General features: G+C 41.3%; 1 protein-coding gene across 1 annotated transcript in view; it reads right to left on the bottom strand.

Annotated features, from left to right (window-relative positions):
* LOC119412158 (caM kinase-like vesicle-associated protein) overlaps nt 1-26,106 on the bottom strand; it is an 81,478-nt gene that overhangs the window by 8,146 nt on the left and 47,226 nt on the right. Inside the window, exons 2-5 of the mRNA XM_037679135.1 lie at nt 3,648-3,755; nt 3,414-3,545; nt 603-677; nt 292-298 (exon numbers count right to left, since the gene is read on the bottom strand). Coding sequence (XP_037535063.1) covers nt 292-298; nt 603-677; nt 3,414-3,545; nt 3,648-3,742 — 309 coding nt within the window. The 5' untranslated portion in view covers nt 3,743-3,755. The remainder of the gene's footprint in view (nt 1-291; nt 299-602; nt 678-3,413; nt 3,546-3,647; nt 3,756-26,106) is intronic.

The following is a 26,106-nucleotide window of genomic DNA, read 5'->3' as shown; positions in this document are numbered from 1 at the left end:
TATGGGAAGGACACAACTAGGGAAATCAACACGGTACAAGCAAACTATAATGTTTCTGGGTTCTTAAATGATTTCTCGGTTTCTCGGTTTGTAAGATGTTTTGATGTGTTTTTCTAAATGAAAATGACAAAAAGTTGGAAACGAAATAAACTGCTGAATGTAATCTGGTAAAATGACAAACCATTAGCAGCTTCTATAAATTTTATTTTTATGTCTTTCCAGGAAAAGATGATGGAAATGATAATGAAAATCTCCCCATGGATGCTTCTTTGTGCTGAATTGCAAGCTAACCCAATTCCTTGAACCCACAAATCAAGTGTTCTCATGAGAGAGAAAGAAATGTTATTTCTGCATTTAGAATTTCTACAGAAATGCACCCAATTCCCAATGAACGCATGCTGATGAGAATGGAGCAGCTAGCAAGTGATCATATCTGAATACCAAATGACTTGTGGCTCAGAGCTGTTCGCATATCTAAAGGGCTTTGGGCAACAGCAGATTGCTCCCCATGAGCGTATAATCAACAGAAGTGGTTGAGTCCGAAGCCAAAGTAAAGACAAGCAGAAAACCTCTCCTGGGTCACCAGGCAACTATAAACTCACAGTTCGAGGAAGAGGAAGTACTCCTTTTTGGTCTCGAAGACGTCAACCAGTTGCAGAATATTAGGATGCCTCACCCTGGGAATGTGTCAGAAAACACAAACCAGAGAAAGATTGGTGTCATGAATCAAACAGGAATCCAAATCTACCATTAGAGATTAGAGGGGCAACAGAAACACCAGTGGGAATAATTCACAACAACAACCTTGAAAGAATTAGAAACTTGGAAAACACTAAATCAAATTGCAACACATTTTTTTGTTGTCTACGATATACTCTGCAGCTTTTCTGTGGGTGAAAAGATTTACTCTGTCTGGTCTGGAAAACATTTGTGCCTCTCAGTTCTTTCAAATGCTGTACTTTTCAAAACTGTTGAACAATATCTAAAACGACCGAAGCTGTGTGGTAAACTGCCCCCTGCCATCCCTTAATCACTAAATCCCACTGAGTTATTCAGTGTAGGGAAAATGGTGATTTGACACATTTATGTATCATTATCGCTGTGATGTGCGTCACCTCTGACAGGTGTGATGTTTCATAACTCTCATTAACATGTGTGGCACATCAGGAGCTTGAAAAAAGCACAGCATTACAGAATTTATGGAAACAAATATCAATAAATTTTAATAAAACATGTATAAATACAACAGTTAATAAATAAAAAGCATGTTTAAGGTATGAACTTTAAATGTATAGTTTACAAAATAAAAATAGCAGAAAATGAACTAAGGCAATCCTTTTAGAGATGTGGTGAATGGGAAAGGATTCTGGACAAAAAGAAGCATTTGGGTGTGTGTGTTTCTGTGTGTCTGTGCATGTGTGTTTGTGTGGATTAAGTCGTTATTTCATCACTTTGTGATGAGTTGTGACTATTTAAGGTGTTCTCAGCTAAACTTCCCTCTTTAGGTTCTTTATTTTATTCCATAAATTCTAAACAAAGGGATTTGAAATGATGATCAGGTCTTATTCCTTGATCTCAAGTGTGATAATTTGCTGGTTTGCAGGCAGAGAAATGGGCGGACTACAGAAATCACCTGAGCACCATCGAACTGGTTGACCATGTGAAGGTGGTATTTATAAGACTGAGTTTGTAGCAGCTCCTCGAACTGATGAAGTCTTTTGGACGAAATGTTTCAACAAAAAGAAACTGTCCAGAGGACCTGACTTAACTTTGTTAGACTTTTCCATCTGGATTATTGAGCAGGATGTAAGAAAGAAGTCATTGGCAGCACACTGGCTCAGTGGTTGCCATTGTTGCTTCAAAACATGAAGGTCCTCGGTTCAGTCTGCATGTTCACCTCCTGGATGATTTGCCAGACATACTGTTAACAATGTCATTGTAAAAGGCTTCAAAGCAGCAACCAATTGCTCAGTAATATTATGCTACTATGCATATTACTCAAATTCAAATGATGCAGGGCCAGCTGCATCATGAAGGACCCCACTCACCCAGCACACACACTTTTTGCCCCACTCCCCTCAGACAGGAGGTTGTGGAACATTAAGTGTAGAACCATTAGACTGAGGAACAGCTTCTACCCTGAGGCTGTTGGACTCATGAATATCTAACCAGGATAATCACTGTGAAAAAAAATCACTTTGATTGTTTATATGTGCTGCTGATTTTCCATGCTGCTGACCTCATGCTGCTGATTATTTCATTCTGCTGTCTTCATTTGTACCCATCTGCTCACACAGACTCATGTTCATGCTGCTGTTGTTACGTCTTATTGTTTTACATTATTAGTGTTTTGGATATATCTTAGATCTTTTAGTGTACCATTTGGCGTTCGTTTAGCGTATATCTCAGTGCACTGTATAGGCTATCTTAGATCCTTATTTACTCTCTTTTTACACTTTATATTTCTGCTATTGGGCAGCACGGTGGCACAACTGATAGAGCTTCTGCCTCTCCGTGAGCAGGTCCCTGGTTCAAATCCCGGTCCGGGGGCCTTTCTGGGTGGAGTTTGCATGTTCTCTCTGTGCATGAATGGGTTTTCTTTTGGTACTCCGGTTTCCTCCCACAGACCAAAACATGCATGTTAGACTGATTGGTAACTCTAAATTGTCCCTAGGTGTGCGTGAGAGAGTGAATGGTTGTTTGTCTCATTTGTCTCTATGTGTCCCTGTGATGGACTTGCGACCTGTTCAGGGTGTACCCTGCCCCTCTCACAGTGATTGCTGGACATGGGCACCGGCGACCCCCGTGACCCAAAATGGAAGAAGTGGGTAAAAGATAATGGATGGATGGATGGATTTCTGCTATTGTTGGATGTAACTGAGACCTTGTGTACATAATTTTGTTCCACCTCATGTACCACATGTGATGAAATGACAAAAAACCTACTTGATCTTGAATTCAAATCATCAAAGGGTTGGAGGGGAAATTTTTGCAGATAATTGACTCCTGAAAAAAGTGGTTCTTTATTTATTTATTTATTTTTTAGAGTTGGGAGTTCAATTCCAACAGCAGTCACAATTAGAAGTGTTGCTGGGCAAGACACTGAACCCCTCATTGCCTCTGATGCGTGTCTCAACAGTGTAAGAATGTGATCTAAAGCACTAATTGTCTTTGTAGAGATCTAGTAGAGTGCTGTATGAATGGGTAAATGAGGACACATTGTAGTGTAGAGCTTTGAGTATCTTGATAAGATTGAAAGGCGCTGTATAAGTACAGTCCATTTTTTTCTTAAAGAAACCACTGGGCAGTTTTTTTTTTATTCAGCAATTCATGCTGTATCTGAAGTTAGCATTTAAAAGAACAAGTCAGGAAAAGAAAATGTGTAAAACATAACAGACACCAAACAGACTCACATCTTTAGGATGAGGATCTCATTTTTGGCAGCCTTGCGGACTTTTCGCCCGTCCTTTTTCAGGAACTTTTTACATGTATACATTTTCATCGTAGTTTTGTCCTTGGCCCTGAAAATCTCGCAAAACTCCTCCCTAGGAAAAATAAATGGCACTTCAGTTTTAATCACATAAAAGAGCAAGTATAGCATCATTCTGGTTTGTAGTAGCTCTTCAAAAAGTTGCTGTGATACTCACGATTTAACAATTGGGCCCAGGTCATATTTGTCCGTCACATCCGAAGGACTGTGGTAATCCTTCTTTTCTCCGATTGTTAAACAGCCAAACGGCATGGCCACCTCTCGCCTGAGTAAAACAGAAACATGAAGGAGTGTGATCAATCAGAATACAGGGCTCTCTTTAAAATTAGCTGCACTTTTTACTGTAATATTCTTCTGAATCATGACTTTCCAAAAAAAATTAATAAATCTTCCAGTAATCCTGAGCAAGCTGTTTTATGATAAGGGAGCTGATAAGCCTCCAGAGGCTGCATTAATGAAGAAAGTCATCTCATTTCATTGTCTTCCTTGAGCTTTTCCTGATTTTACATTAACAAAAGACAATGAGATGACTATTGCGCCAAAAAAAGTTATATTAAACCATTATATTCCTATAGCAAAAGTCTGGAAATTACACTTAAACCAAAAAGCAAACTAGAGAAGGAGCAAAAATACAGCAATGGGTCAGGTTTATTTGAAAATCAAACCCAAAGATGCAGACTACACAATGATTGAGAGACGAGGAAAAGTATTTAAAGATAATCAAAAAACCAAAGGCTCATGAAGCATCCAGGCAGGAGAGAACTCAGGTGGACAGCCTGGGGAGAGTCCAGACAGAAGAGAGAGTTCTGGGTGAGGGAACTCACCCAGAACTCACCCAGCTCTTGCAAGCTGATTCTGCAAAAGAAGCCTGACCACGTTATTGGATATTGGGTTCATTGAAGGGGAACACAGCTGGACCCCATCTGTTTTGGAATTGGGGATGAGCATGGAAAATGTGTCATTCTCAACACTCTCCAAGGCTGAGACTTTGATTTTCTCAACATTACATTGAATTTGTCTTGTGACGATCCCCCCACTATGATTTCTTAGACAACAATAATGTTTTTTTTTTTTAAGGGTTTTATAGGAAAAATAATAAATAAAACTATCTGATAGTGGGTACAGGCTACCCAACTGATGAATAAATACCAACACATTGAAGAAAATAATAACCTAAAGCTCAGAACATCCATTCACTACAGCTGGACAGGCCGCAGAAGAGTCCAAAAACATTAACTGTGACATGACAGCACTGTGCATCATAAACTTAACTTCTGGTAAGATGGCGCCCATGTACATGGCTTGCAATCCACCTCTGCTGATGGTGTACGGATTATTTTTGTTTTGTTCATTTTTTTATCTAGGACATAAACTCACTCCTGATGTATGACTGACAACAGCTTCTGGATCTTTGTTTTTCTGCGGTCAATGTCGCTTATTTGGAACAATATGAGCGTACCTATGGAACCCCCCCCCCCCCCCCCCCCAATGCATTCCTGCACATCGCAGCCGGACCATTAACCACTTCACTGCTGCACGTTAAACAGATGTTTAGAACTCTGAAATGATCGTTCAGCCACCAGTGTTTCTCACCACCACTGAGGAGCTGACATCCCAGTTCAACTCTGTCTGCTTAAAGACTATGGATCATGTTGCGCCTATTAAAATCAAAAAATCAAAACTGAGAGCAGAACCATGGCTAAGTGACGTCACCAAGGCCGTTAGCCAGCAATGTAGGAGGGCAGAGCTCAAGTGGAGGAAAGACAGGCTGCATGTCTCTTTTCAAATACTTAAAGAGAGTTGGCGCCGTTATCAGAAAGCGGTGAAAGCTGCTAAATCCAAATACTTTTATGATATAATTACCTCAAACTCTCACAACCCATGTGTCCTCTTCTCTACCCTAGACTCTGTTCTTCACCTCACTGAACCATCACCTCTGGAAGCCTCGACTGAGCTGAGCAACAATTTCCTACATTTCTTTTTGGAAAAAATTGCGACCACCCGGGCTCTCATTTCCCCTCTAACTCATGACCCATCCATCCCACCTCAATCTGTAGCTCAATTTGCCCATTTTGAACCCATCACTCTATCTTCTCTAGAGCAGGTCATGTGCAGCTTGAAACCTTCTGGTTCCCCCTTTGATGTGGTCACCCCTCGACTACTAAAGGAGGTTTTTACTACTCTAGGTCTGTCCATTCTTGATATAGTAAACAGTAGTTTATCCACTGGCGTGGTGCCAAAATCATTTAAACATGCTGCCGTCCAGCCTCTCCTGAATAAAACAAACCTTGACCCCTCAGTCGTGTCCAACTTCTGGCCTGTCTCCAGCCTCCCATTTGTTTCTAAAATACTGGAGAAAATAGTCGAGTCCCAGTTGAAGTGCTTCCTGGAGGATCACGCCATGACGCCAAACTTAAATCATGTTTCTTCCAAATGAGGCGGCTGTCTAAACTGAAGCCCATATTGTCCAAAAATATCCTGGAGACAGTAATACATGCATTCATTACATCTAGGCTTGATTACTGCAATTCACTCCTGTTTGGTATCAGTCAGACCTCCATTTCACGACTACAACTGGTCCAGAATGCAGCAGCCCGATTTTTAACCAGTACAGGCAAAAAAGAGCACATTACACCAGTTTTGGCCTCCCTGCACTGGTTACCGGTTCACCTTCGAATCCAGTTCAAAATACTCCTGTATGTCTACAAATCGCTGAACAGTGCCCCCCCCCCCCCCCCCATCTCTCTAATCTGCTACAACCGTATGTCCCACCAGGTTCCCAGAGGTCAGTGGACCAGTTGCTCCTCACAGTTCCAGGAACTCGTCTTAAGCACAGAGGTGACAGGGCCTTCTCTGTAGCAGGACCAAGACTTTGGAATGAGTTACCTCTGCTTGTCAGACAGGCCCCCTCCCTCTCGGTTTTCAAGTCCTGTTTAAAAACTCACTACTATTCAGTGGCTTTTAACACCAGATGATCTGTGTTTGAACCTGTATGCTCCACGCAGGTTAGTCGTCATTATCTGCATCGTTTTTATGTCTATATTCTGATTTACTTAATTTTGTATTTTATTTTGTGTGTTGTCTGTTGTTCTGTCTGTACAGCACATTGGTTGGCCTTGTCGCTGTTTTAAGTGCTCTATAAATAAAATGGTATGGTATGGTATAAACAGTTTCATGCGTTTAAGTTCTTTTATTCACAGAAAGATAAAAGAGAAATATGTTTTTACATGCTCATCTTCTGTAGAATAATCTACAGTGTGCAGTGTAAAAATAATTCACGTTATTTTATGAATGCGTTATCATGAATAATATTATGGCGTAATATACTTTATGGGTACAAAATTAAACCAGCATTTTCATAAAATGAAGGATTCTTGCTAATGTGCTAATTACTTAATAAATCAAAACGTTAAATCCAATAAGTCAATAAAGCAACAATGCTCTGTAATGCAAGACAATTTTCAAAAGGCCTTGCTTATATAAAAGACAGTAAATTGTTTATGCTTTAAATCTGTTATTTCGTGATACATTTCCCTCATAAAGCCACCCAGGTTTTTTTTTTTATTCATGAAATAAATATTTTATAACATGACTGCAACATCCAGCAAGAAATGCTTCTAAAGAAATTGTTTTAGATATGAAGCAACATGCACAAATCCAAAGCACTGGTTCAACTCCCTGGACAGATTAAATAAATCTGGTGGGAAAACCTTGTTCCTTTCTGAACAGCTAGCAATTATGTTTGTAGATGTCCTTGAATAAAACAAAAACATTTCTCATTAATTCAGTAGAAGTGCTGAGGGGTCGTCATCACAGCACGTCTGAAAAACGACTACACAGAAAAATAAATTGTATATTCATTTCTTGGCCTCACAACAACCATCAGCACGGATGTTCTGAGTGATGGATATCCACATGTAAATAAGCACAGCCAGCATGAGAACTATAGCACAATGTGCAAGAGGAGCAATCTGTTCACAGAAGCTCCATAAACCACTTCATAATCCATTCTAGATGAACTAGGATCAGTGTGGAGATGTTGGAAGCTGCAGAAAAACAAACAGGCTCTTTATTAACCTCCCTTTCTCATATGAGGTACAAGTTTGTCCGGCGCTATCAGTGTGAGGAGCTGACCTTTCCACCATGTGCATGTCACACTACAGTACGGGCTTTGGTTCAGTTTTATTTAGAGGCGTAGTGCTGCAAAGACAAACAAAAAACAACTAAAAGGTAGCTGTGGTGTAAAGGGAGGCAGGTTGGATAGAATGACTAGCTGACAAACCAAACTGAGAAACTGAGACAAAATTAGACCTTTATTTTATTGTTTTTATTATTCGCTTAAAGTAAACCAACTTCTGTATTGCTGAAATTGTGAAGTGTCCGTCCTCGTCTCATTATTTTCTATGAAGCTGTTAGCATTACTCATAAAGCTGCCAAAAACTACAGTTCTGACATCATTCTCAAACACGACCATGAGTTGTACGACATGCGCAGTAAAAGTATGTAATGTATTTTGGGAAAGCTGGGAAATAAATTTTTTTTGGGTAAATTTAGACATCATGTGATGATTTCTAACAGTTCTGGAGTCTTACTTGTTTACATCTGAGGAAACAGAAAAGCTCTCACTAAAAACCTCACAATAAAAAAAAGATCCAAGATGGCAGACTGTATTCATGTTTATTCATTTCAGTTTAAAGGAAATGAACAAAGAGACACACTATTTCCTAAAAATGTCTATATTGTGAGTTTACTGCCAGTATGCCACTAACCTGATGGAGGAGGGGAGATGAGTGATTTGTTTGCTCACATGCTAACTCCTGGGACACTTTATTTGGTTTAAAATTATTTTCTGCCTAACAAAACAATGATTGTTGGTTGACCTCAAACAGTGATGTCATCAGCTGTGAAAGGAATACATCCAGGATTTTCTCAATCCCACCAAAATTTCTTCCATAGAGCAAGCTGAGTCTGGGGTCTTTGGATGGGTTCTTTTGCTGGAAAGTCCCATTCCTTAGCCCCACTCGTTAGGTCTACTCAGGGGTTCTGGAGAAGAGAGTTGGATCGTTGGGCAAGCCTCAATTCAGAAGGAACTCTGCAGGTTCCATGCCAGCCAAGGAACACTGGACCAGCTCTTTACCCATGCTAAGCTCATTCAGGGGAGATGGGAGTTTGTCCAACCAATCTACATGGGTTTTGTGGACTTGAAAAGTCTTGTTTCTTGGGGTACCTTGCAGGGTGTTCCATGTCTAGCAAACAGGGGATCCTTTGCTTTTTTTCCCCTCATACTGTTTCCTGTACAAGCAAACAGTATGAGAGGTTGGTTCAAATTGCCAGCAGTCAGTCAGACCTCACCAGGACTGTATTTTGTCACCGATTCTTTTCATGATGTTATTGTTAGAACTTCTTGATGCATTCAGGAGGTGGCAGACAGCGTCGTGTTTGGTGCCTAAGAATTTTGTAGCTGCTGTTTGCAGATGTTGCCTTGTTGGTGTCATTTTGTTGTGATCTCCAGCTCACAAGAAGTGTCAACCAATCATTGGGGACTCCCTATCACAATCCCCAAAGTTTAGAACCATTTGCAGGCAGGCGAGCGAGGCAGGAGTTTAAAAGATATATATATATATATATTTAAACAACAAAACAAAAACGCTGTTGGTGCAGCAAAACTTACTCTGGCAAAACACGATCACAAACAAGACTGAACAGGACATCAGAGTAAACGGGCAGAGCAGATTATCAGGTGAACGAAAACAGACAGGACAGAGGAGGACTAAGATGTCTGTAAATACAGAACAATGACTGGACGTGGAGTGGAGGAGAGAAAGGCTTTTTATAAGACAGAGGGAGAGTGAGTAATGAGAGCACCTGGCTGATGAAGGACAGGTGTGAATGATAAAGACTGAGGACTGGAGAGGCAGACTGAGGAGTGAGTGGAAAACAACAGAATCAGATATATAGGAACAGAAATCACACAAAGAGCAGAACAACAAAAGTACAAAGAGCAGAGCGGGGAACACAAATATAAAGAAAACAGACAGGGACAGAGCCTGTCATAACCCCCCTCTCAAGGGACGGCTCTTGACGTCCTCTAGAACACAACACAAAAAACACAGAATGGGTGGGAGGATGGGGGAAACAAGGATGGAGGGCACGAAAAGAAAATCTAAACAAAAACCGACAGGGTAGACCTGGGAGCAAAAATAAACACTGGTATTTCTATGAACGGCCCTGGCCGTCGTTCCTAGCGAAACTAGAGTTCGGGCGGACGGCCCGGGGATTGTCCAGAGCGGGACCAGAGTTCGGGGAAGGATGGAATGGGGCCAGAGATTGTGGTGCTGGCTGCTGCTGGGGCAGACGGGACGTTGGCAGCTGTTGGGTCAGGACGGGGTTCAGAAACTGCTGGACCAGACCTGGGTTCAGAAGCCGGGAGGTCGGACGAGGGTTCAGCAGCCGTGAGGTCAGAGACGGGCTCTGCAGGCGGTGACACGAAGACGGGCTCTGCAGGCGGTGACACGAAGACGGGCTCTGCAGGCGGTGACACGAAGACGGGCTCTGCAGGCAGTGACACGAAGACGGGCTCTGCAGCCGAAGAGTCGAAGTCGGGCTCTGCAGCCGAAGAGTCGAAGTCGGGCTCTGCAGCCGAAGAGTCGAAGTCGGGCTCTGCAGCCGAAGAGTCGAAGTCGGGCTCTGCAGCCGAAGAGTCGAAGTCGGGCTCTGCAGCTGAATAGTCGAAGTCGGGTTCTGGAGCAGCAGGTGATGGAGGCTTGGGGCCCACCGGAGGCTTGGGACCCACATTATAGAGATCCCAATGGATGGGGTGTCAGAACCAGTCCCCACAGAGACACAAGAAGGAGGTGGGGCTGCAGCAGCAGGTGGTGGGTCCGGCGAGGAGTCTGCAGGCGGCGGGTCCGGCGAGGGGTCTGCAGGCGGCGAGTCCGGCGAGGGGTCTGCAGGCGGCGGGTCCGGCGAGGGGTCTGCAGGCGGCGAGACCAGGAGAGCCGGAGCGGGCGGCGAGACCAGGAGAGCCGCAGCGGGCGGCGAGACCATTTCATTCGCCAATGAGGGGTGCTTGGGATGACTGGGGGGCGTGGCAGGAGAAGAGAGCGCAGCACACGTCTCTCATTCCAAGCTTGAGAAAAAAGTTCAAACACCCCCGGTTCATAGCCTTCTAGTTCCAACTGGGTAAACACGTTAACCAAGTCCTCAGCGGCCACCAATCTCTTCCACAGATCCTTGGGGGTGGCCCTGGTGTCCAGATAATTACGCGTTACCCGGCGGAGTTGCTCACTTTCGTGCTGGCGCTTGGAGCGGAGTGAAGAACCTGCTGGGTCTGGTCCGGTCATTCTATCACAATCCCCAAAGTTTAGACCCATTTGCAGGCAGGCGAGCGAGGCAGGAGTTTAAATAAAAATAATTTATTTAAACAACAAAACAAAACGCTGTCGGTGCAGCAAAACTTACTCTGGCAAAACACGATCACAAACAAGACTGAACAGGACATCAGAGTAAACGGGCAGAGCAGATTATCAGGTGAACAAAAACAGACAGTACAGAGGAGGACTGAGATGGCTGTGAATACAGAACAATGACCGGAAGAGGAGTGGAGGAGAGAAAGGCTTTTTATAAGACAGAGGGAGAGTGAGTAATGAGAGCACCTGGGCAGGTGGCTGATGAGGGACAGGTGTGAATGATAAAGACTGAGGACTGGAGAGGCAGACTGAGGAGTGAGTGGAAAACAACAGAATCAGATATATAGGAACAGAAATCACACAAAGAGCAGAACAACAAAAGTACAAAGAGCAGAGCGGGGAACACAAATAAATATAAAGAAAACAGACAGGGACAGAGCCTGTCACTCCCTGAAGGCAGCCACCTACCATCTATTATTATCCACCTGAAAAGGGTCTTGCTCTTCCCTCAACATTGATGTGGCACGACCTGCAATGTGTAACCTCACAATTTTTAGATTGAAATGACCGGCTCAGCACCATGATGTGTGCTATTACTTGTATTTGCATTTTGAGTTACCACGGTGACATAATTTGCAAGGAAAGATGTAATTTTTCTCATTGAAAAGCACTGACAGAACTCTAAAAAGATTGAGTCAGGTCCTCTGGATGGGTTCTTCTTTGTTGATATGTTTCGTATTTTATCCAAAAGACTTCTTCAGTCACCTCTTCACAGACTTCTTCAGTCATTTCAGTCACTTCTTCAGTCACCAAAGGTGGCTGTGGCCGAGTGGTTAGAACAGTCGTCTTTCAATGCAAGAGTTGGGGGTTCGAATCCACCAGCAGTTACATGTCGAAGTGTCTCTGGGCAAGACACTGAACCCCTCATAGCCTCTGATGTGTGTCCCATCAGTGTATAAATGTGATCTCAAAGCACTGATTAGTCTCTTTAGAATGATTGTTCAATTAGCTTTGTAGAGATCTAGTAGAGTGCTGTATGGATGTGTAAATGAGGCACAGATTGTACTGTAAAGCGCTTTGAGTATCTTGAAATAAGATAGAAAGGCGCTATACAAGTTCAGTCCATTTACTAAGGATCAGACTGAAGAAGTATTTTTGGATAAAAGACAAAACGTATCAACAAAGAAGAATCCATCCAGAGAACCTTACTCAACCTTTTTAGATTTATCTATCTAGATCATTGATCATGAATCAGGCCATGAAGATACTCTTAACAGCCTCTAATTGCTACAGTGAGGTCATATGACCTAAAGTGGAGATCTCTGAACAAAACTCAGCAAGTCATAGAAGAAACTCTTTCCACCACCATAACTTTTAAGATACACATAATATATATCAATATATTATGATTATTGATTGATTGATTGATTGATTATTGAGCATGTATCAGGATATATCAATATGTAGGAATTTTGCTCTTTTTCCACCAGTCTTTATGGTTTGGCTGTAGGAGTTATGTTTTTTTTTTTTTTTTTTTGGTGAGGTACTTCAGAAGGCAGAGTGCAACCATTTAATTTCTTATGTTTCTCCATTTTGCCAAAGTTTGTACAGATCAAATTGTGAAGAGTATAGTGCTGTAAAAATGTGCAAATCCACACGAGTGTGAACCAACCTCTCACATTACAAGATTTTTTTCAGAATAGTAGACTTTATAGTTTTTAAATAGCAGCTGTTTGTTTGAACCAAGATTTTGCCGAATTAGCCACTTCTTCTGTTATACATCTGTTACATTACATCTGTGTTTCTATCCTTTGGAAAGAAACATTCTAAAATACATGATACAATAAAAATGTAAAAACATCTCAGAAGACAATAGTTTGCCATGTGAGGCTATGGGACCCTATTAAGGATGGTCACAGCAGAGTGATCCTCTAATTTTTCTTTATTAGAGGACACGCCCATCTTCTTCCAGATGGCAGCAGCTTGAATAATGGTTGCAGTAGATGAGTTGGGTCATTGTAAATCTGTATTGCCTTTTTTTTCCAGAATCTGACAATATAGATCTGTAAATTGCATTTTTCAGCACCTCCAAATCTAAGGCCATGGCTAATTGTTGCAAAACGGTGGCTTTTTCTTTCCATGTTGGATGAGGTACTACAATAAGAGGAGTATCTGGGGGGTTTGTTCACAATTGAGAGAGGATTAGAGCGTGAGATCGACAGATGGATCGGTGCAGCTTCCGCAGTATTTCCTACTCTGTGCCAGATTTTTTTGGGTGAAGAGGGAGCTGATCTGCAAGTTAAAGGTCTCTGTTTCTTTTTATTATTATTATTATTATTTTTATTGATTATTAAAGTTCCCTGTTTCCTGTCTATGTTCCTACTCTCATTCATGGTCTGCACACTAACCAAAAGAACAAGCTCTTGGACACAGGTTGTCAAAATGTGTTTTCTACACAGGATAGCTGGGTTCTGGTTAGAGATGGGGTCAGAAATGTATTCATCCAGGAGGGTCTCAGAGTGGAACCAGTGCTCTATATTGAGAGTAGCAAGCTGAGGTGGTTTGGGCATCTGGTAAGGATGCACCATGTATGCCCTCCAAGGGAGATGTTCCAGGTATATGGTGCTTTCATTTCCTCACCAAAGAGCTGGAAGAGGTAGTTGTTGACAGATTTATCAACCTCTCTGCCAAACCTGTGACCCAACCTTGGAACAAGCAGCAGATAATGGACACTGATTATTAATGGACACTGATTATTAATGGACACTGACTATTACAACTGCTTTTACCAATTACACATCAATAGCTTTCAAACACTCAAAACCAGCCTCTAGGGAGCACAAGTCAGTGTGTCTTTTGTGCCTGAACCAATCCCTGGTAAATGGTGAGGGTTGTATCAGGAATGGCATCTAATGGAAAACACTTTTGCCAAAACTAATACGAGATCATCTAAGTGACACCATACTGGATTGGTAGAGGTCTGGGTTAACAACTCCTACTACTTAGAGCTGTCATTTCTACCCAAGCCCTAAGCTCGGCCCCACAAATTCGGGCTGGGCCAGGATAATGTGCTGGATGAGTTGGCCAGGTTGGTGTCGGGCTTTTAATTGGGTCAGGATCAGCTTGGCCTGCCATACTTTCACCAGCCACATGCGGCCATTTCACTGCGAGCTGATCAGCCTTGAAAGAGGTAAAAATTCCAGTTAAACTTCAGACGGGACTGTACTGCTAGGCAGAAATCCATCACCCAAGTGTGCGTTCATTCAGCCGCTGCACTCAGCAGACACACATGGCCGACGACCCAAACAGGTGAGATCCCAAAACAGACATTTCAGAGTGGTCCGTGTCTGAATAAATCAGAATGCAGGCAGAAACAGGGTTTAAATGCTTGTTTATGTCCATGAAAGGACAAACACCCCCCTCAGCTCCGATCTTCTGCCCTTTAATTCAGCCGCACGTCCCCAACCGTTAGGTTTTTTCTGGGTTCGGACCTGAGGCCAGAGAGGCCTGACTGAGAAGGTTTGGACACATCCAGAGGAGGGACAATGGAGATATTGGTAGAAGGATGTTAGAAATGCAGCTGCCAGAAAAAGACAAAGAGGAGATATATGGATACAGTAGAGAGGACATGGAGGTAGTTGGAGTGAGGACAGAGGATGCAGAGGACAGAGCGAGATGGAGAAGGATGACTCACTGTGGCGACCCCTGAAGATGGAAAATTCAAAAGAAGAAGCTTCAAACACACAGACAGCTGATTATGTTTGAGGTCTGATCTTTTTGTTTGCTGTTTTACTGTATAGAAAACTAGTATTGCATAAGCTTCTATTTGTAATTGAAAATGCCACCTTCTGTGAAAATAACCTCATCACTGTCACAAAACTCTGACCACGTGTGTTAACATGTCACCTTAGGTCGTTTTCACACCAGATAGTCCGGTAGACTCGGTTCGGGACCAATATTCATGACCTTTTGTTTACATTTGAGCTGGTGCGTTTGCATTCACACTGCACTGTGCAGTCAAGTCAACCTGTTGAACCAACCTATTCCCCCACTCGCCTGTGGGGGCGCTGCACCAAGAACTACTGAAAGAAACAACACAAAAACCTCTGAAGACACGTCTTCTTCTTCTTCTGTAAATAAAAATAAAAACGAAGTGGCATCAAGTTTTAGCAGTTTTAGGAGTTATATTTTGTCATTTTTCAAAAATGGACTTAGCATGAGCAGAAGATGAGACAGAAGACCATGGAGAATATTGTTTTTCCATACAAGGCAGCTGACGGCTCCATATTAGGTCAGAGAAATGCGTGTTTGTTTACCCTGCGGAGCGAGGCTCGGTCTGTTTACATTCACACTGTACTCGAACCGCGCTGGAGTTCTCTTCTACCGGACCGAGACCTAGGTTTTAGCCCAGGCCAGAGTTCGCCTTTTTGTTCCATGACAGAGTTCGATGGCGCATTCACACCTCCCTAAACGAACCAGACTTTCAAGGAAAACGAACTAGAGTTCGATTAAAGTGGACTAAACAGGGCTAGTGTGAATGCACCCTTAAAGAACAGTACTGATCAATGACAGTAAACACAAATTTCAAGTATAAAAATTAAATTTTTGTGCAGCATATATTTTTTTATTTTTTTTATTTCTGAGGCCACAGTGTAATGAAAATTTCTTCGTAGGTGATTTCAGGCCCGTTTCATCAGCAGTTCTATCATTAACTGAAGACTGATAGATGTAGGATCTTAATACCAGCTGATTGTTGCAGTCTGACAGATGAATGTTTAGAAATTTGTTTAGTTTTTCTTTATGGCTTAGTATGACTATCTATGACGAGAGTGTTTAATCAGAAATGCTCCTCTAAAGGCACAAAAAGCAGAAGCAAAGTGGGTGAAGCAGCTTAGGCTGAATAAGTAGATGATAGTTTGGTACGATTGTAAATGTCTTCACAAAATGTTCAAACAAAATAAAACACTCAGCTCCTTGTTTGAAATCAAATGTTTTAAACCATTGGTAATGGGTGAAAAATTTCAGTAGCATTTCCAGCAGTTGCAGTAGGATGCTGACCGTGCCACATAATGGAGGCAGCATAATGGGCCCATTTGGATTGACCACTATCAGCAACATTGGAGCATTATCACTCCATGTTCTGACTGCTATTGGCCCCTCGGGAGCACCGGTCAATGGCTCGTGATGTTTTATGGCTCAGAGTGTGACCTGGTCCAGCAGAAGCGGCCAGCTTGGTCCTCACAGTAATATCATCATCTGTGCTAACAGCAGCAGAGAAGAATTAAAGAACAAAAGATGGATAGTGGGGAAGGCTGGGTTTTGCAAACAAGTGAACGAATGATATGGAGGGTGAAATGTGACAAAATTAAATAAATACTAATATTCACATAATAATTAAATGTATCATTTAATTATTCAATACATCATTAAATCATTAAACGTCCCATGAAATAAATAAATGTACCTTTTAAATAATGGAGGGAGCTGCCATGTTTGAACTGACTTTAGACCAAAGCAATGGATTTCAATCGATCCACGTTAGTCCCGCCCACTGAGTTTGATGAGTGAGGTTGACAGTTAACATAATTTAATGATGACACTGCTGCACGGGAGCCATGACATAAATAAATGCACAGTGAAATAATTAAATGTATTTTTAAATTAAAAAAAAATCTTGAAAATAACATTTCATTATGTAATGTCATTATTTAAAAGATACATTTATTTATTTCATGGGGCATTTCATTAATTACTTGTGCATTTAATAATTAAACTGTGCATTTAATGATTCTATGATGTGTTGAATTATTACATTTAATTGTTATGCATTTATTTATTTAATTTTCACACATTCCACCCTCCACTGAGGGTGAGATGAGATTGCAAATCACAGATTCTTGTATCTTCTGATTTCAGTAAAACCAACTCTTGTGTTGCTTAACAACGTCTAGGATTAGGTTGAGTGCAAAGCTAATTTGTACAGGGTCAAGATTTTTTTCAAGCACCAGTAAGGGGGATTGTTTTGCCTGCAACTGTGATATAATGTTGGAAAATGTATAGAAATAACTGATATCTCTTTGGTTTGGTAAGCATTTATACAAAGAAAGCACCAGTCAGTATTAATCCAAAAAAAAATAATAATCCCTGAGAGACAGATTGGTGTCTCTCTGTTTGCAAAACATTTGCTTTTGTGTTGTTTTTTTTTTTTTTGTCTTTCACTCCTCAGCCTGCCTCTTGCTCAACTTTTACTAAATAATGTCTGTGAAGAGCAGAATGGGCTCACACTGGTGCTGACAAACACACTCACTGACAGAGCCGAGTGTCCTTAGCCTCAGTGGCCACGCCCACACAATATTTGACAGGCAACAATCTTCTCCTTTGCACTGAACAGCCGTCAAAATAATTTAATTTTGTTTTAGATTGACGTGAATGTATGCTTACACACATTAGCTTCAGAAGTCTTGAGACTATAAATCTGCTAACATGGTATGCCTGCAAGCTGCATGCAACAATATGTTTCCATTTTTGGTAGTGTTTGTTTGTTAACCTAAAAGCAAAATTATGTAAAAAAAAAAAAATAATGGACAACTCAACTTTATTAATAATAGTTAGTGAAAATGGAGTGTGGCTAAAGCTAGAATGATTTCAGCTTGGGTTCTGCAGAAAATGAATCCAGAAAAATTTTACACACACACACATATATATGTATATATGTATATATATATATATATATATATATATATATATATATATATATATATATTGCCAGCAGCAAAATTACCTGACAGCTCATGACAACTATGTTTGAATAGTACAATGTTCAGCTGATCAAAACTGGCTGCAGTCAGGTAAAGTTAACCCTGAACAGGATGACAGTTCATCACAGAGACACAAGAGACAGACCACTGCTCCTGAGGTGGGTTTATAATCATCATTTAATCTGACATGTATGTTTTCAAACTGAGGCAGAACACTAAAGTACCCAGAAATAAATTCATGCAGAAAACATGCACATTTCACAGAGAAAGACATTTAAGCGAGGTTTAACTAGAGAACTTCTCTCCGTGAGGAGTCACTGAAAGAAATACAGTGCTATGTGTTGTCATCATTGCATGTTCCCATACAATGATGAAATTAGTTCTCTGCATTTAACCCATCACACATGAGACACACCCAGGTGGAGCAGTGGGCAGCTATGTAAGCACCCGGCGAGCAATTAGGGATTAGGTGTCTTGCTCAGGGACACCATGACATGTGCAAATGGTAGAGAGAGGAATCTTTGACTTTCTGGTCCCAAATCAGCTGCCCTACCTATACACCACCTGTGTCACCTGATTCATTGCTTTAATATGCAAAATTCAAGAAGTTACACTTTAATTGTCAGGTCAGAAACACTTATACTAAATTAACTCTTAAGAAGGCCCAAGTTGGTTTGAAGTAGGTATGGGGCCGATCCAATCTAGTATCCGTATCAGCCTCCGATACCAGCATAATTTACGTATCGGATTTTTCTGATCTACCTGCCGATATTTCCGATCCATGATGCAAGTTGGCTTCAAACTACGGAATGGATTTCCTGAATGGAGGCGTGTCTCATGAACCCAGAGTAATAAGACCTGCCTCACATTCAGGAAATCCAGTTCATAGTTTGCAGCCAGCTACAATGTGAGAACTGAGTTAGCAGCAATGTGGCTGACAGCTAACAAACTTTTCATGTAAACATGTCCGCTGTGTGGAAGTATTTTACACAAGAAACACCACAAAACAAGACAGCATCGTGCAATGTCTGCAGAGCCATAGCGCCACATTAAACTGCGGTAAAGTTAGTGTTATGTTGGACATTCGAGCTCCGTGGTTTCAGCGGGGCACTGCTCTCTTTGAAACCGAAAGAGGCGACTCGACCCCAGCCAGCCACGTCCAATCTGTCCTGCTCAGTCTGCCCGTCTCTGAGGAGGGACAGACTGAGCGCGGCTGCCCCAAATCAGGCTGCCTGCTTCGGATTGAACAAGAAGAAGACATCGCTGAAACCACGGAGCTCAAATGTTTACAGAGAAGTTGCTAAACTTCATCATAATTAATGACCAACCACTATCAGTTGTAGAAAACAAAGGATTTTACAGCTTGATACTTGTAGCCAAGATATAGATTACCCTCCAGTACAACAGTAGACAATCATAAAAAAACATGATTGGAAAATTATACTAAAAACAAAAACAGCTACATTATAAAGTGATGTAAAATACTAAAAACAGGAACATGTCTGTTGGTTTATGCCATGAACTTAGCAGGTGTTTGAAGACATTTAACATTTTATTTAATTTAATTCATTTATTCATTCATTTAAAAGAAACAAAATAAAAAAAAATCATCAAAAAGAAAACATTGAATGAAAAGAGTGCAGAAAGAAGAAAAAATTCTTATATCTGCCCCTTATTTAAAAAAATATAAAATAACTAAACAATCACTTAAATTAATCACTTTAATATCCACTTTAAAACTAGGAATAAAAAGAAACATGTTTTCTGTTAGCAGAATTTAATTCTAACTTTAAAACTTATCCAACATTAATACAACTTACCTCAAGTTGCCTTTTTGGACTTCGGAAGTTGGAAATTGGATCGGAAGTTTAAAAAAGTGGATCGGTGCATCCCTAGTTGGAAGTACAAGTAAGTATATATATATATATATATATATATATTTTTTTTTTTATTATTTTATTTATTTAAACAGGTTCAGTAGTCTCATTGAGTCACGAGGACTCATTTTTGAGAGAGACCTGTTTTAGACAAACAACATATAAACCAACCATGTGGTTTACACAGACTGTAGCTCTGTCTCTGGGATGTCCTAAAAATCAGTGAAAGCCTGAACTTTTCTTTCCCCCAGAGCAACTTGCTCAACAGTCTGAGAAAAGATTTAAGCTAATTGGTGTTTAATGTAACCCTTGAGGTTTTTTCTTGCATTCACACATAAGTTAAAGATTCTATGTACTTCAGTCGTACACTGCACAACACTGTAATCACATTGTGGTTCTCACAAGGTTTGAGTGGTCAGTAATAATAAAGAGCTGCCAGATCAGTTTGATTCTCTTGAACATGCTCTGTTATTGAGTGTTTGCTTGTCATGAGCAGGTAATTCATTTTTGACAACCCTCAGCATTCAAAGTATCATCTGCTCTTTTTCTGTGTATGTCTTCTTGAAATTATCTGTGACCTCAGCCCTACTAGAAGATCTCCTCCAGCTACTGGGTAATAAAACAAGCGTGACATTCATTTTCTTTAATATCCACTGATTTCTTGGAATTTCCTAGGAGACTGCATTAACTCTTTGATGTCAGCTGAAAACAGGGAACAAGGTCAACACAAATGAACGTGGCAACAATCATACTGTATAAGTCTTTACAGAGTTTGGGGGAAGAAAAATAGCTCTCATCGATTTTCCACTATCACAAGAAAAGTGCAGCCATGAAAAATGGATGATAAACAGCAGCAGGAAATCATCAAACCAGTTAAAATGCTTGTATGGGATTTGCTGAAGCTGAGAACAATTAATGGAGCTTGTTATAGTCAGCAGAAACTACTTCAGGTTATTTAAAAATAGTTTATAATGCAATATACTTTTTGTCTGATTGGAGATATTTGTTTTGGACTTGGCTTCCATTCAGGAGCTGCTCTCAAAACAAATCCATAAATGAACTACAGTACGATGATCCACCAGTAACACACAGTACACAACAACTTTTAAAAGGACTGCCTACAGTTTTGTACAACTCTTTACATCACCAAAAGAAAACACAGAACTTCTTCTCAATCGTAAAATGTTTCCATAGATGACCAGTTCATTAATATTGTGAATTCAGTGCATCCACTCACATGTGCTCTAGTCTGGATTCCATTCAGTATGAACAGTGAGTGGAAGTAATGTACAGTAATGTGTAAAATATCAGGTCTTTGCAAACAAAAATACGTCTTAATTTTTACTTCTTTTTTTTTTTTTACCTAAAAAAACCTTTTGACATCCGTTTTTATTGTTCATACAATTTATGGAGGCTGAGCAATAATAGATGGATAACAAACTATCCATCAGATAGTCAAACCTCAGATTCAGGAGGAGCAGTGCAGTTCTCGTCCTGGTCGTGGAACACTGGACCAGTTCTACACCCTCAGCAGGGTCCTGGAGGGTGCATGGTGGGATTTTGCCCAACCAGTCTACATGTGCTTTGTGGCTCTGGAGAACGGACCGCATCCCTTGGGGAGCCCTGTGGGAGGTATCCCGGGACTATAGGGTACCAGGCCGTTTTTAATACTAGTTGTTAGGTCACTGTATGACCAGTGTCAGAGCTTGGTTTGCATTGCCGGCAGTAAGTCTGACTCGTTCCCGGTGAGAGTTGGGCTCCGCCAAGGTTGTTCTTTGTCACCGATTCTGTTCATAACTTTTATGGACAGAATTTCTAGGTGCAGCCAAGGTGTTGAGGGGATCCATTTTTATGGCATCACATCTCTGCTTTTTGCAGATGATGTGGTCTTATTGGCTTCATCAGGTCATGATCTACAGCTTTTGCTGAATCGTTTCGCATCCCAGTGTAAAGCCACCAGGATGAAGATCGCTTCCTCCAAATCTGGGGACATGGTCTTGAGATGGAAAAGGGTAGAGTGCCCTCTCCGGGTCAGAGAAGAGGAGTTTAAGTATCTTGGGGTCTTTTTCATGAATGAGGGAAAAATGGAGTGAGAGATTGATAGGCAGATTGATGCAGCGTCTGAAGTGAAGTGGGCGCTGTGCCGGTCTGTCGTGGTGAAGAGAGAGCTGAATCAAAAGGTGAAGCGCTAAATTTACTGATCGATCTATGTTCCTACCCTCATCTATGGTCATGAGCTTTGGGTTGTGACCGAATGAACGAGATCTCGGATACAAGCGGCTGAAATAAGTTTTCTCTGCAGGGTGTCTGGGCTCTCCCTTAGAGATAGGGCGAGAAGCTCGATCATCCGGGAGGGACTCAGAGTAGAGCCGCTGCTTCTCCACATCTAGAGGAGCCAGTTGAGGTGGCTCAGGCATCTGTTTAGGATGCCTCCCTGGTGAGGTGTTCTGGACATGTCCCACCGGGAGGAGACCCAGAGGAAGACCCAGGACATACTGGAGGGACTGTTTCTCAGCTGGCCTGGGAACTCCTCAGGATTCCCCCAGAGGAGCTGGCCCAAATGGCTGGGGAGAGGGAAGTCTGGGCCTCCCTATTTAGGCTGCTACGCCCGTGACCCGACCCTGGATAAGTGGAAGAAAATAGATGGATGGATAACAAACAAAAACATTTTATTTATTACATTTTTTAATTGTATTTTGTTTTATCTTTTCTTTTTACCATCGTGACCATTAGACACTGTTTTTGATTTCTCATGTTGTGCTTCACTTGTACAGTTCTCTTAAAAGTATTTAAGGACCTCCATTTAGAGCCTGCTCAAATTGAGACTTAGAGAACGTGATTGGAAAAACAAACAAAAAAAAAAAACAGAAAATAGCCAATGCAGAGGGAAAAAAATAACTCTTTTAATGTAAAGTAAAAAAATCTAGGGCAGCACGGTGGCGCAACTGGTAGAGCCGCTGCCTCTCAGCGGGCAGGTCCCCGGTTCAAATCCCGGTCCGGGGGCATTTCTGGGTGGACTTTGCATGTTCTCTCCGTGCATGTGTGGGTTTTCTCCAGGTACTCCGGTTTCCTCCCACAGACTAAAAACATGCATATTAGACTCATGGGTAACTCTAAATTGTCCCTAGGTGTGAGTGAGAGAGCGAATGGTTGTTTGTCTCATTTGTCTCTATGTGTCCCTGTGATGGACTTGCGACCCGTCCAGGGTGTCCCCCGCCCATCGCAGAGTGACTGCTGGATATGAGCACCGGCGACTCCCATGACCCAAAAAGGAAGAAGCAGGTAAAAGATAATGGATGGATGGTGGATTTTAACAGACAGCATGTAAAGGGACATGTCAATCTGGTTTCATGTCAAATCATCCATGAATGAAAGAAATTTGTGCAGAAAGCCATAAACAATGACTTATAACAAATGCAACCTCTGAGTATGACACAAGCAGAATGTTTTAAATTAACACTTAAAATTGGGCAACAAATAAACCAACCAATAGACACTGTGTCTTCTTTCAGTGTGTGGTACAGAGTAACATGACATGACAGTGTGCTGTACTCCTGGAAGCATTTCTTTAAAACTCAAAGAGGAGGAGGAAACAACGCTCTGTGACTCCGTCCTTCTGCTTCACTGCAGCACGTCATAAGAATTACATGTTTTTTGCTTTTGACTTTAAGGGAAAAGCGGCATCTTGAAAATGTTGGCATAAAAGTTTGCATGCTTGGTCTCTGGAGAGATGTTTTACCGCACTAATTAAATCTGCAATGCAGCATATTTCAACCTTTAGAGGACCAGCAGAGGAGGATGGACTTGAAAGCTCAATAATGAGGGGAAAAGGCAAAGAGTAACAACAGCAGATAGGAAGCACATGAAGAGAAAGTTGCATCAATCGCAGCAAGTGGGGAGTGGAATCAGAATAAAGACAGTGGCAAAGGTTTATAAAAAAAAGTTGGCGCATGCATATTCAAGTTAATTATTCATGTCTGGCAGTCTCCAAATCCACTGAGTGTCTCGCTGGGCCTGCGATTTATGTCTTTCTTGTATGGAAGAATCGCTGAGTCTCAGGGTGCGTGCCTAACAGTGGGCTTGGAGCAGGAGCTCAGCAGCTTTGGCAGCGCTCTAATAATTACCAGCCTTCTCTCCTCAGCCTCCCTCTAATCCCAGTTCAGTGAGCCGCTCTGCTCGTCCGTGTCAGCGTAGGCCTCACACAAGGTAAATCTCCCATGAATTTACGGCATCTCTCATTTGTTTACCAGATGTTACAGAAAACAGATTCTTACAAATCGAACCCACTAAGTCACCTTTAAGAACAATCAAGCTTTTATGTATTATCATTCATTTAAAACACTGTCATTCTGCTGAACAGTTCTGTGAATATTAATTTAAAAAATAACTCTGCAGTGTCTTCCTTGGCAGCAAAGTGAAGATGATAACTACATCCCATTTCCTCTCATATTCCTGTGCCATTAGTCGTACTGCCTCTTTGGCAAATCATTTGCAGCAGCAAAACCACAGAATTAACCTTCCACATGACAAATCCTAGCTCGGTTTCCTTTAGCACTCTGCAAAAGAAGAACTACTGGAGTGAGTCACATTCCAGTCACAGTTCAATCCAGTACAATAATGTTTCTGTAACAACTATAACACATGTCAGTGTCACAGCAGCGCAGCCGAAACGCCTCATGAAGTTCAGCGCTCACACAAAAAGCTTTGCTCCTGCATTTTATATGTACTGCCTGTAAGTCATGTATATATTGTGGATCTGCGGTTGGATCACATCCATTATTGAAGTGATTCAAACTAGCAGATAAGCTGACGCTGCCACAGCACTTGAATAGTAATAGTAGACCATGCTCAGTTAGCCAGAGGACATTTTAAGGCTGCTACATATGGATGTTTTTGGGATGTAATATAAATAATTTTGCTCAGGATCACTGTTCATTTACAAGTCAATGAACTAGAGATATTTGCTTAAAAGTGAACAACTTGCATGTGTACAACTACCATATTTCAACAAAGAATCCGTCCAGAGGACCTGACTCAACCTTGTTAGATTTATAGGCTACACGTATGGACAAACCAATACTAGACAAATTGTTGTAAATGTAACATGTGTTCAAAGGTCATGTGACTGTACAGCAATGATATCTAAACCTGACCAAATTAATTGTGGAGTGGCACACTGTTTGCTCCCTCAGGCTTGAATGTGACTATCTGAAACTAACTAATTCCACACTTATTAAACTGAGGGGTGAGATATTCAGATGCAGGATGTCAGTGATGTATATCGTCATCAGGGTCTCCAAAACCACTTCCAGAAGTGACCCAAAGTCATACCTAGTGGTTCCTTGTAGCATAAACTCTGGGGTGTCTCCACAACACTGACAGGATTGGTCCTCTCTCTCAGCACTACTATACTGTATGTGCACATGATGGTCATCCTTGGTAACATAGAGCTGAGATTCATCACTGAAGACAAAAGGATGGCAGCTGATGCCAGCCATCAAGAAACAATGTGGGTTGACAGAGTTTGATGTAAAAAGTCCAGTCCTTTGTGATGCGTGGAAAAACTGCACCCATCACCATTCATCTCACTGTTCAGGGTGGTCCCTGTGGATATGACCTTCAGCAAGTACAAGAAGGATGTGATGCTTTAGGCTCTCTTCTGGCCAGAAGGATCATATTGTGCAACTGGAAGGACTCACACCCCAGCACATGAACACTGAATAAGAGAAGTGTTGCATCACTTTCATCTGGAAAAAATTAAATACACCCTGAAATGAAAAGATTTTGGGACACCTGGCAACATTTCATGTTGAGAACATGTCAATGTCTGCCTAGTTTGTTTTTTTCCAATGTTGTTCATTTACACCTTAGGGCCACCGTAGCCTAGGTTATTTGTGTATGTGTGACTGATCTGGTGTGGGTGGAAGGGGCGGGGGTGGATGTTGTTCTGTGTTCTCTTTTGTGTGTGTGTTTGTGTAAAAAAAATATAAAATAAAATTTAAAAATAAATGAATTTTAAAAAGAGTGATTTAAAACAAAAAAAATCAAATCATTGTATCTAGTTGCCAGGTCAGAAATGTAATTGTACTATTTGGTATGTAATTATTTAGTGCATCCTCCTAGTACCAGGTTGTATCCCATAAAAAAAATAAATAAATAAAAATAAAAAAACTGCTTTAATTCTTTTTCGCATAAACTCATCAAAGGTAGAACAATTTATGACTCCACACATGTGAACACCTGGCCTCCTCAGGCTCTAGTGTATAAATTATTATATCTTTTTTTTAATTTCAGCTATATTTATACAGGTAGTCTCATTGAGTGACGAGGACTTTTCAAAAAGAGACATGTTTTGGGAGCAGATGGTGGATATAAGGGCCTTGCTCACAGGCCCAGGGTGGGTCAAATGAGGGTGGAGGCAGGTGTGGGAGTTTTACATTTTCCACCCACATTTTGATGTTGTGGATCAGGGAAGTCGAACCAGCAATCTTCTGATGCCAGGCCCACATTTTTTAACCTCTACTGCACCACTCTACCACTCTCCTATATATACTGTATGTATGTATATATGT

The sequence above is a fragment of the Nematolebias whitei genome, chromosome 7, assembly GCF_014905685.2.
Source record: "Nematolebias whitei isolate Nwh7 chromosome 7, NemWhi1, whole genome shotgun sequence".
NCBI classification, from domain to species: Eukaryota; Metazoa; Chordata; class Actinopteri; order Cyprinodontiformes; family Rivulidae; genus Nematolebias; species Nematolebias whitei.
The sequence above is the reverse complement of the archived record's forward strand: the minus strand, read 5'-3'. Positions and strand labels throughout refer to the sequence as shown.